The 12462-nt window shown below is 36.2% G+C and overlaps 1 protein-coding gene across 8 annotated transcripts in view; it reads left to right on the top strand.

Annotated features, from left to right (window-relative positions):
* The window catches only part of LOC308194362 (uncharacterized protein), a 230823-nt gene that overhangs the window by 113229 nt on the left and 105132 nt on the right, over positions 1-12462 (top strand). For 4 of the 8 annotated variants that reach the window (XR_013950465.1, XR_013950466.1, XM_080590232.1 and 1 more), the window contains exons 10-11: positions 7921-8118; positions 8990-9188. The exons of 3 other annotated variants lie outside the window; for them this stretch is intronic. Coding sequence is in view for 2 of the 5 variants with exons in the window: in XM_080590232.1 (XP_080446358.1) it covers positions 9068-9188 (121 nt within the window). In the remaining 3 variants the exon portion in view is untranslated. Of the gene's footprint in view, positions 1-814; positions 830-7920; positions 8119-8989; positions 9189-12462 lie in introns of those variants that run through there. One more of the 8 variants, XR_013950467.1, reaches the window with a different exon arrangement.

The following is a 12462-nucleotide window of genomic DNA, read 5'->3' as shown; positions in this document are numbered from 1 at the left end:
TTTAGTTTATGTAGTCTATGGTGTGTCCTTCCTTAGTGAGATAATCAACTACAACCTCACTAGTTTTAGACAGTTTCTAAACCATGTGTTGTGTGGAGTGAAATTCCAATGATCAGCAGTTTATTAGCAAATATCGTGGTAATTTAGTATTAGACACCAATTTTCTTTCTCAGTTTGCAATAAAATTGATCTGGCATATAAAAAAGTAATTATGTACAAACACATCACGGTTGGACACTCACTTTAAAGACTCAGATGTACTAAATAGAAATGATAAATCTGATAGATGATATTTCCTTGTATTGTATGCAGGCAGACATCTGGTATGAAATTCACTGGAGATGCAATTCCATTAATAATCCATTATTGCTGGGGAATGTTTATTATTGTTCATTTGCAGAAAATTATATAAGGCCTGTGAATGAATATGAGCGTGAAAGTTTAGAGCAAGTGGGAGTCAGCTCTGGCTACTCTACACGGGTATTTAATTTCTGTGTTTTATAGACCATAGAAATAATTTGTTGGTTTAGGGTTTTTGTTTCATCAGCCCGATCCTTGATTTGCTTAGAAACTAGTCTTTTCCATCTCTCTCTTTCCTGCCAACATGCATGGCTTCCAAAAAATAGTGTGTATTATATTTCAAATAAAGGAGTCTAGGGTAAAAGTTTCACTTATGAAGGGGAAACACACAATGTATTATATTTTGGCTAAGTTCCAGTGAAGTGTCCTGAAGTATTTCACTAATATGAAAATTGAACAACAGCTGAAACCATTCTGGAGCGACTTCTAACTTTTGTTTTTAATTTATTTCCAGATCAGTGACTATATCTATTTGTCTCTCAACAGTCAGTAAAATGAATAGCTACTCAAAATGTGGCTCAAATTAATCTCTGATACAGCTCTGCTGATTTTGAAGTACTTTGTCTACCAAATCAGCAAAAGTAAGGTTGGTCTGGTGTAGGGCGTATCTAGTGTGGAGAAAAGTGTACCATACACAACACAAAATGACATGTTTGTAATACTGAAAAAAAAATGACTATGAAAAAGAATATGCTATTATGTCACTTCTATGTGTTATAACTTTTCTCTTGCAGACTCTCTCTCTAGTCTGTTAAAGTGTGGCAACTCAATTGCTATTATTTTCCTCATAATCTTCATGGTGATTTCCAGATTTGGCATAATACTTCTACAATACTTAAGTTTAAAACACAAACAAACAAAAAACTTCAGAGGAGAGTGCAGCATGGAGTTTACCCAGCGTAAGCTAAAAATGACAGCAACAACATCAACAGTGAAAGAGACTGTCTTCTAAAAATACATTGTGTTCTGTCTAGTTTTTGTACTCTTCATTTGTATTCTGAGAAACATATCGAGAAGGACTGATATTTTCTTTAGAAAAATAAGTTGAAAAATTGAGAGCTTTACAAGAACAGTAGTGCTGAAAAGTGTAATTTTTGCGTGACAAAATAATAGGGACCTGGCGCTCTAAAGATTCCACCACAGCATAAATGCTAATCAGTATAGATTGCTATTCATATAGGAAAAAAAGTGAAGAATACCTTCAGAAACACATTTTTAGAACTCTCATTTTTGATGAGAGAAAAATAGGTCTTTCAAGATGAAATCAATGTCAGGTGTTGAACACCAGGCAAAATTCTGATTGTATTACATAAAAGTCCAAATACAGATAACTGTATGAAGTTAGAATTTCATCTATTCCTTCTAGAATAACTAGATTTAAAAACAATAGTAGTGTACATTAGTCTTTTTATTACAATCTTATATATATGAGTGTTGCAGGTCAAGTCTACCTATGGGTATGTATTCTAGGTACAGTATTGATGCCAAATTGAAAATCCAGCAAATTGTTCCTTTACTTGCCATTGTAATTGGGACAGAAAGGACCAGGGAAGGCATATACAAAAGAGAAATGAGTATCCTATATCCTTTAACAGTCAGTGTTCCTTTTAGGCCTTTCTTCTCTCATCAGGTGGGAGTTGTCTTAGTCTCTTATCGTATTGAAGAATCACATCATTCACGTAGGATTGCATTCTCAGAACTACCACATAGTTTCCACCTTGAGTTCCTATTTACTTCAGCTCTAATACTGCGCAAGGGATCTTTTCTTAGCTTTGGGATCCCAGTTCCACATCTGAGATCTCTCTGTTAGCCTTGATGAGCCCAAAAGTACAAAAAACAATTGTCTTGAGATAACTGTACATATCTACTGACTAAAAAAGGTAGGCTACTGCCTTATATACGGAGTTGTTATCAACAGTAGCATTCTGCAGCTTACGTGTAATGTGTGGAAAAAGCTCTTAAAAGACATTTAAGAACAGCTATCCATCGCAAAATACAACAGTAAACTTTGGGGTAGTTAGCACACTGTGTTGGAGAAGAGCATTCTTCAGGAATTCAATCTTGAACAGAGCTTAATAAATAAATTGTCTCCAAAAGATAACTCAGATCTCCCCTCCACCCAACCAAAAGAGAAGATGATCAGATTTTTGTAGACTTTTATATTTGCTCTGATACAGATAAATCTTAAGTTTTCCATGGAGACTTGAACAATTTCAGTGGAAAGGACTAAGTGTTTCCCTGACTGCAGATTAATTGGTAGTGTGGTTAAGGTGCCTTCTAGGAGTGAGGAGCTGTGGAAGTCAGCGAGAAGGAAGAGGGAATCAAACTGCTCTCTGGGTGTTTTAAGCCCTGAACTGTAGAGCAAAAATGAGAAGTATTGGCAGCTTCTGCCCCACATGTTTTGAAAGGAATGAACATTATAGAGAAATATATTAGCTTAAATAAGACAGATTAATCTCTGATTTTAGTGATTTTTAGCATAGACTGTTCCCTTGGAGCCATAAATGGCTACTGATCTCCTATATGTTCAGAGCTGCTGGAAAATTGATCATGGTGTTGATCTTATATAAACACATAGAAATACCAATTTTTTTTAAACTATCTGATTTCATTTGTATGTTCTTTTGTATAAGCAACTGATAGCAATCATATAAAATTGATATATGCTGACTTGGTAGCTGTGAATGTGGGTTGAAATAATTAATTTCCTTTATAATAACAGAATTATTATAAAATACTCTATCTTTCCTGATATTTTTGAACCCTTTCAAAACTAAGGCAGTCCAGAACACAAATGATGATCTCTGCTGATTGAGCTGAGATATAGCAAGTAATGAAATAAGTTACATCTATAAACCTGAGAAAATAATTTTTTAAAATTGTCTGAGCCATGAGTATATATAAATTACATTACTGTGAGTCAAACATTATTTAAAAATATAGACCTTTTAAAGCCAGAAGAATTGCCATAATTCGGTCGGTCTTCATGCTGACATTTTTTTTTTTCTCCTGACTAATTCTACATGATTCAGAACTTCTCTACAGACATGTCTGATCTACATCAGGTGATATAGACAGAACTGATAATTCTACTGCTGCCAACACTTCCTTCCAGAATATAATCATCCTTGAAACAAATACCTGGCTAATTTCCATTTAAATTTTCTCAGTTGTGGCATCCAGTCTTTGGTGCCTGGCATTTTCTATGCTTTTTAAAATAACTTTTGTTTCTTCATTGTTTATTCTCTGTGATTATTTATACGTAAAGTCATCTCTTCCTGAGATCTAGAGTAAATTCATTGTAATACCAGACAAAGCAGTTTTGTAGCTATCTCTTGCATACTCAACATTTTTCATCATTAAAACATTTGTTTTAAACAAATGTTGACTGCAGTTTTGTATTGTCTGCTCATATTCATCCCATTGTAGACTGCTACAGTACCATATGCATTTAGGATGAACCTTCTTCAAATGGTGCTTGGCTAATGCTAATTCTGAAACAAGTTGTGAGACTGTATTTTACTACTCAGAGGTTAGAAAGCAGTTGTGAGTCCTATGTAAACTGTTTAGTGTTTTTATCCCTGTACGTGTTATTTCTGTGCATGAATGATTTTATTCTTACGGACCTAAATGTGTAGCAGACAACATAGTTCTTAGTGCATTGGAGGCCAGATGAAAACTATTGGCATAGTGCCTTCTACCCTTCCATGTGGAAGGTTTTTCTGTTAATGTATAGTTGGAGACTGTGCTATTCCAGAGCTGCTGGTGCATTCTTTTCCCACAACATGCTTAGGAATGGAAAGAAAGACAACACTAAGCTAAAACTAGTAGAATGTTTCTAGTCTCCAGTTCTGTTGAAATCTATCTGTGCAGTCCACTTATGGACAATAAACTTTCAGCCACCAGAGTTGTAGCTTTTGAATTCTTCAAACATAAACCTACTACAGAACAGTCATCAGTCTGTCAGTTACTTGGATGTATACTGTCCTTGGAATTAAAGGTAAGAATCATTAGTGTACAATGTTAGCAGTAGTTTGGTAATAAAAAATTCACTTGTGTAGTGCTGCTCTATTTTTCTGAGTACACTTTTTGAGAAACATTTGTTTTTAAAAATTTGAGGGGACAGATAAGGTAAATTTGACTATGTTCTCAGAAAATATTAAGGTTTTCTTAAGAAGACAATGATAAAAATGTAATCAGTTATTGACATCATAACTGTTGATAATACTTGTCTCATATCAAACCTTACAATGAGAGCCTGGAAATTTAAGAGCAAAATATGCCATATCACAGAGCTGCTTTTACATTTTGCACCTGGCTGCAGTCATATTGTTACAGAGCTGCTGCTAAAGCTGGGTCTTTGGTATTTATTATGGCTTAGAAAAATAACTTAAGCCTTTGGAGGTAATTTACAGAAAAACAATGCATTGCAAATGTTCTGTATCTTGCTCCCATACAATAATTCTGAAACTATTCCCAGCTAGAAATAATATTACATTATCAGATCTGAGACCATCCTAAAGCAAGTTGAGCTAGAGCTAGGATGCCTGAGGTGGTATTTCTGGAACACAGATACAGTTACTGCTGTACTCTTATCTACCATAAGTACATAAATGTGTCATGGCAGAACTAAGGAACAGCGTGTGCATAGGGTCCAACTTGACAGGCCATCTGTGAAGTTCACTTATTTTCTTTTCCACTGTTTTTTATTCTATTGCTGTCATATAGCTGTCAGTTTCAGAGAATCTGATTTGATTCGTACAGTGATTAACTGGAACAGTCTGGAACAAATGCAGTAAGTTGCTGTGTATGTGCTGTTAGGAGCTGAGCAGCACTTTTGTCTCCATGGCAAGGAGACATTTTAAGCAGTGAAGATGTATGTGGTTTTGTGAGTCACTGTTTATCATGCCAGGGATTAGCTCCCTGGCCAGGCAGTTTCTGGCCAGGCGTGCTTGGTGCTATTCTTTATCCGCTCTCATTACAAATGCTATATCCAGGGACTAAATGTGGGATCCTATGGGATGTAATAAGGACTAGCAGGACAATGCAGTATTGTTATAGAAGTCAAAACCAACTGCACAGATAAAGCTATATTAAATCTAGAAGTTGCCCTGAGTCTGTCATTTTGATTTCCTTCTTAACTTGCATTTGCTTCTTAAAAATGTAAACTTTTAGGGCTGGAAAAAATATTGAGAAGGCTTTTTGGAGAACATTTTAATAGCCATATTTGCACTGAACACTTCAATGCTTTATTTATTTGTTTATTTATTGTAAGGCACACATTTGATTAGGACAATCTGGAAGTCTGTCAGATAAAATGAATTTGTACTGCACAGTTTGTATTTGTAGCACAGGCCTTGGGTCATAGAGTTGTGGAAAGGAATAAGGAATCATTCCACAATCGGAAACACCAGTTCTGATTAGTAGCCAATTTTAACATTAATATCAACATCTGATGTAAGCAAGCAGAGTTCTTGACTGGATGTTTGTGATTAGAAATAAAATAATAATATTAAGAAATAAATTTTAAAAGAAATTTTCCATGGAGATAATATATTTTTAAGTAACTGGAACTATTTCTTATTTTTCTTACCCTTTGGGACTCTCTCATGCTCTGGTTTAAATCATGTGTTGCTTCATTGAGTTACATTTCCATTATGCCAGTTTAATATCAAAGAGATTTGATCTCCAGAGCAACCAGTGTACAATATAGTTGGTGCATATGTTTCCTTCCTTGATCCATGAATTTTACTTATTACATTAGCCTCTGCCTAGAGGATTTCAGATGCATGTTGATGTCAAATGCCTTTCCAAAAGCCACTGTCAAGAGAAATAAATACTTTCAGAATGATTGACTTGGGGGAGAAAAGGTACAGATAAGTAAGTCAGCAACATACAATTTTATTTTCAGATAAATGGCCTAAAATCTGTAACTTGCTCTCCCTGGGAGATCAAAAAGGATCATAAGATCTAGTGAACTGGAAATACAGAGTGCTTTTTTGCTTCAAGTGATGTTGGAACTTCTGGGGTCTTGGAGGTAATGCTGTAAGCAGAGACAGTGGTCTTTACATTTATTCCTCAGCAGGAACATTTGATAACCCATTTTCTGAGAGCTGAAACAGTTTATTGGAAGATTCTTATTGAAAATCTTGTCTCAGGATTTCTGAAAGTTAAGATATTTCAAACACTGATAAGGGCTGATGAGGTTAATGTAAGATGAGGGCCTAGGAGATATTTGGGTTACCAGAAGATTAGAGATTCCAGACACTTCATGATGAATTAAAATTTACAGAGAAGATTTCTCTTTCAATTCACCTCAGTGAAGCAGTAAGAGTAAATGCTCTAAAGGAATATTTCCTTGTGAACTTATGTGTAAGTGAATAACCCATGCCTATACATAATATCCTTTAAAATGTACTGGCTGGCAAGCACTTTGAAAGTCCTCTTTCATCTACATTATTGAATTCTCACTATAAAACTAGTGAGTACAAAGAACTAAAATGATGGCCATTTCATCAGCATTTATGAATTACCCCAGTTCCTTCTGTGGAACACGAGGATCTGTCTCTATCAGTGTAGTGAAAAAGGACTGTGTACCTGTTGGTCACGTATCTTAATGAGAATGAAGCAGTAGTAGTTCTTCAGCAGTCTTTTTTTTTCTTTCTTTCATTTCCTGTTTCTGTCTTCTAACATGCATTGCAAAGGAGAACCGGTTCTGCTTTTTTCTTTTCATGATAGCCTAGTGTGTCTTCACTAACTGTTTTCATTGTAGTAGGAAAGATAATCAAGCAGGAATTTTCCATTTTTTAGGATGTTGCCAAACTATTCTTGAGCAGAGCAGAGCAGCTGCAGCTTGTAACGATGGTAGCTCTGAAGTGGGATCATCATGTGCATTTGACTGCTGAATACTTGATGATATGTGGAATATATTTGTTTGCAAATTGATCTCATGTAAATTAGACTCAGAAAAAAAATTGCACTTACCACTAAACCACAAGGGCCCGATTCTATCATCTTTACTAAATCATCTTGCATTTTTATTATAATGATGAATAATTGAAATCAGCAACAGTACAGGGTTTGGGGAATCTGGCCTTTAACAAAGTCTGGAAACAAATGTGTTTCTTAAATGTTTAATGGAAAAATCTGAATGACATTATGGTCCTCAAAATAGCAGTTAAGGAAAAAAATCCCAATTCAGAAACTTTATTTATATGTTTGTGATATATATATATTATTTCTTCTATATTACTGTCTGTATTTTTCCCATGCAAATTTGGAAGCTCTCAAGCACACCAAGGCACACCAAGTTGCTTTGTATTTCCAAATGTTGCCTTCCAGCATTCCGGCACTTCACCATAATCATTTGCGTTTAAAAATTAAGGCACTTGAAAAACAAGAGTGAAACAGAAACTCTAGCATAAGCAGATATGTTGATTGCTCCTGCTCTTCAAGTTGATTTTAACGCCTGTTACATGCAAGATAGACAGAAATTCCCTCTGGAGTGCTTAAGGTGCTTGTCTTTAATTCTTATTCCAGTTCTTTCTTGTTTTTTGGCAGAAACTGAAGATGGAGAATGCCTTAATTTGTGGCAAAATTGCTTACATCCATAATTTTCAGGAAAAGTTGAGATAGGCTTCAGAAAATGACATTTGTAGGCAGAAATCATTCAACAGCAAAGTATGTGCACTTTGACGGGAAAAAACCTTTTATACCTGCTGAAGTTCTTTCCCCTCCTCTGACTGCAGGCTACCATGAGTAAGTAAAGACTGTATCAGACATCCAGCTCTAGGCTGATGCTGTGTTCATCTATTGCTGGCTAGCAGTGTCGCAGCTTTATCATATGTGAAGAAAAACTAACTGTGCTCTAGTAAGGATGCCTGCGGTAGTACGCTTTGGCATGCAGTTACAGCTGTCAGTGTGCTCTGGTATTACAAAGCATTAACCTCTCTAACTGTCTTCCTCTCTGTCCTCCTCTGTAACTTCATGTCCTGTTACCTTATACATCCACACATCTGATGGCAGTATTTAGCCTGATGTTGATTAATCTCCTGTCAAAATTAAGGCATCAGAAAGCCGACAAGAAAGGAAATGGACAGTTTTGGCAGTGGTAGGTCACTGGAGTTTTCTCTTCCATGGTAAACTTGAAACTAACAAGTCCATTTCCCTGGATTACCATTTGCTTCCTTTTTTTTTGACAGTTCTTCACAAACAGGCAAGTGGTGAGTGCTCTTTCTGCTCTGTCACAAATTCTCAGGGACATGTGCTGGGTACTTGGTACAGTCCCAGAACAAATGCCTTCCCTGTCCTTGTGGGCATAACGATTTATATGTGATCATCTTCAACAGCTTGGATGATGTCGCAGTTACTTCAAAATGATTCATTTTTAGTTTTATATGATTTATTGTTTGTAATTTGTCTTTCTCGCTTCTGCACGTTCTCACATGTATCCAGTAGATAAAATATCTGACAAATGGATCCCATTGTCTGTCTTTTCTCTGATTGGCTCAGAACTTAGAAATAGAAATGTCAGTACATATTCATATTATTACATTACGTACACAAACATAACTTTGAAATTCTCTTTTTAATGTAACCATTTGAAAAAGATGGTGAATCTGCTTTGCAGGGTTTTTGCCACAGATCAACCAGCCTGTTAACCTGAGAGAACGTATGGCTTGTCCCACCACTCCAGCCTTGTCTGTGCATGGCCATAGCTCAAAGTGGAGGGAAAACGCAGAGAACCCCTTGTCAGAATATTCTTGGAATGGTATTTCATGTTCTACGTTTCCTATATAACTTTCTCTGGCTGGCTGATCTTTGTAGGGGTAAGTTTTCCCCTTCATTTTCTTTTAACAGCCTGTGTATATTAATATAGTTTTGAAAAGGGTGACTGATGATATTCTATTAAAATAATCATGAAAAGTCTTATAACTTGAAGCAGCAATACATTAATTTGACAAATGAGAGATTTTTACTTAAGCGGATGATATATATATTAAGCTGGAAACAACCCAGACAGTAGATTGACTGCTCAAAATAATTGTAATCTAGTAGGACATTTTTTAATTAAGCTTTTCAGGAGGAAAAAAAAAAAAAAAAAAGGCCAGGTAGATGATTTTGAGCTTTGCCATGTTCAAAACAGCAGTCACATTTTTACAGGATGAAATTTTACTACACGTAGGAGAGCTGGTGCTGGTACTATGCTCTGCCCACACAGCAGAGGATCATGAAGGAGTACTAAGCAGTCTGCCAGTCCTCGCTCTGACCACCCTCATCTGTCGTTTTCACACCAATGGAAAGGATGGCTTTTCATGGCGACTTTTAATAGAAACATCAGTGAGACTGGATAAAGTGAAGTCAAGGAAGAGGGAGAGGCTATTAAAATAATAATTAAAAATTTTATTAAATACATTCTTAATGAGAAGATGCTTTCCTTTTTGCCTGTGTCACTCTGTGCATATAGTCTCCACAGGATTCTTGTTTTACTGATTTACTTTCTTGAACATTTTCATCATTGCTTACAATGCTGATCCATTGTTTTAAGGCTGAGGCTACAAACTATATATGTGAGGTTATGGCTCTTTGATTGTTGTAAGGTTTGTTACAGTTTGATAAAAATCAGTGGGAGTAAAGTGCCTCTGTACAGCAGTACTGAGTTCCAAGACTATTGAGATGCAGGTGTCTACAGCATTCTGGAAACGCTTAGTTCAGTGGGAATTTGGCAGCTAATTTTAGCAAGGACTCTCTCATCTGAAAACATTCTGGCCAAATTGAAAGACAGTGAAAAAAAATAGGAAGTTTTTGGCCTTAATTCTTCCATGAAACTGATGTTGTATATGTCCACTAGCAATAATAAAATAGGTTTCAAATTCTTCCTCTCCTTCCCCTCCCACTCCCAGTGTAAAATGGCAAACTCTCCCAAGTAAATAATCAGTAGGTATACTGATAGTTTTGAACTCCAGAAAGATCAAGCATGGTCTTTAAAAGACATGGGTATATCTCTTTTGCTGATCATGGTATTTCATCACACTATTGTATGGAACCCCCACTTTTCACTTGAGCACTGCATTCAGAAACTGAATTCCCCTAGCAGTGACAATGATGCAGACAGCTTTATGATAGCTACTTCTCTGGAAAGCATCATGTTAATGCCTGAAAATTCCACAGGGTTGAAATCATTCCCAATTTTTAACAGGGTTACTTAGGCCAGGGTGGATGGTCTTTCTGAAGACCCAGGCTAGATGGAAAGCAACTCGTTGCTCAGTCAGATAATGACAGGACAAGAGGGAAGGGTTTTAAACTAAAAGGGGAGATTTAGATTAGAGATTAGGAGTAAATTCTTCACTCAGTGGGCAGTGAGGTGCTGAAACAGGTTGCTGGGGTTGTGGATGCCCCATCCCTGGAGGTGTTCAAGACCAGGTTATCTGAGGCCCTGAGCAACCTGATCTAGTGGATGGCATCCCTGCCTGTGGCAGGGGGGTTGGAGTTGCATGATCTTTGAGGTCCCTTCCAACCCAAGCCATTCTACGATTCTATGATCTGTGTTCATTTACTGGTGCTGTCCTGGGCAATAACTTCACCACGTTTCATTTTTGTCTCTGTAAAATTATATTTCATCCTTCTCGTCTGTTTATAGTCAAGCTGGAGATGACTACTCACTGGTCTCAACATTTTCACCAGCGGTCTCCTTTTGACTGAGATTTTGGTTTGGGGTCTGTTTGAGCTTTTACCATCAGATTATTCTTTTCCTTTGCAATTTTGTTTTTATTCTGTTGCAGTAGATAGATGATGAATTGTCTAGTTGGAAAATATTTTTCTTTCATATATTACTTCAGATGACATAGTAAATCTAACTAATATCAGTACCACAGTGAGCAGAGATTGATTAAGAATGTTGACTGTTTTTAAAACTGTCATACCAGTTACCAAAATTGCAAGCTGTTATTTGATCCAGAATATGCCTTTTTAAATGGCCTAATGACTGTGCTGTTCTGTGTTTGAAGGAAGCAAGTCTGTACTATTTCTTCACAAGGAAAGGAAAATCAATGCAGCTTGTGTAATTAATTTATGAACTATGATGCAGTACAGGACATTTGTCATGCATTAAATTTTACCTTAATGCTGCTGGAGCATTTAAGATATAGATCACTTGCAGTCGGGTTGCACTGAGTTTTCCAGAACAGAGGAGTCTATATCAAGCACAATAGTCATCGTCCTCTTTCAGAGGACACACATGTTCAAGATAAAGATATTGGAAGAATATTTATTAGGACTGCAAAGAACGGAGACTGTGAATTATGGCAAAGGGAGCTAGTTTATCTGCAAAAACACCAGTGTGGCAGCCATACTTTAAATAGGTCACCTAAGGCCAGTGTGCATTCCCTGTAGCCAGGTGGCAGTGCTTTGCAGAGTGTTTATCATGTGTATTTGACTTCTTCCTGCAAGGTCAGAGATAGCCATGATAATAGTGAGAATGTTTAGCCTGGAATTCTTCTCCAGTTGCTGGGAGAGAATGGCCTCCTACATCTTTTTTTTTTTTTTTTTCTTTTTTTTTTTTTTAAGTAGAATTTCAGGACGAAAATGATATATGCAGATTTTGCTGTTGATAATGTTTTATTTTTCCTTCTTTCTTTTGGTACATGGTAGAAATTGGACATGGAAACATCTATGTTGAAAAGTAGAGTTCTTCTGACTAGCTCCCAGAGCACACACATTCAACTTTACACAAGTGGTCCCTTCCTTTGTCAATCATGATGTTGTTTGTTGTGTTATTGTTTTGTTTTGTTTTGTTTTTCCAAAGAAAATATTTTGATTGTTTTGATAGTTGTTCAGGAGGGTATTTTATTCACCTTTGGAAAGCATGTAAATTATTAAAGCCATCCTTGAAACTCTGCAATTGAATGGGACTTCTAATCCTTGTTTGAAAATATAAATTATTCATTGTAGGATTTAATTTAAAAGTTGGCTATGTCATTCCCATGGTTGTTTACATTGCATTCTGGTGAAATTGAAAACACAAATGAATTCCACTAGGTTTTGTTAGAGACCTTCTGACTCAGTATATCTGAAGGTTGTCTTTCTATTTCTTTAAGTATGTAA

This window comes from Anser brachyrhynchus, assembly GCF_964034855.1.
Source record: "Anser brachyrhynchus genome assembly, chromosome: 4".
NCBI lineage: Eukaryota > Metazoa > Chordata > Aves > Anseriformes > Anatidae > Anser > Anser brachyrhynchus.
This window is presented reverse-complemented; position numbering and strand designations above follow the sequence as displayed.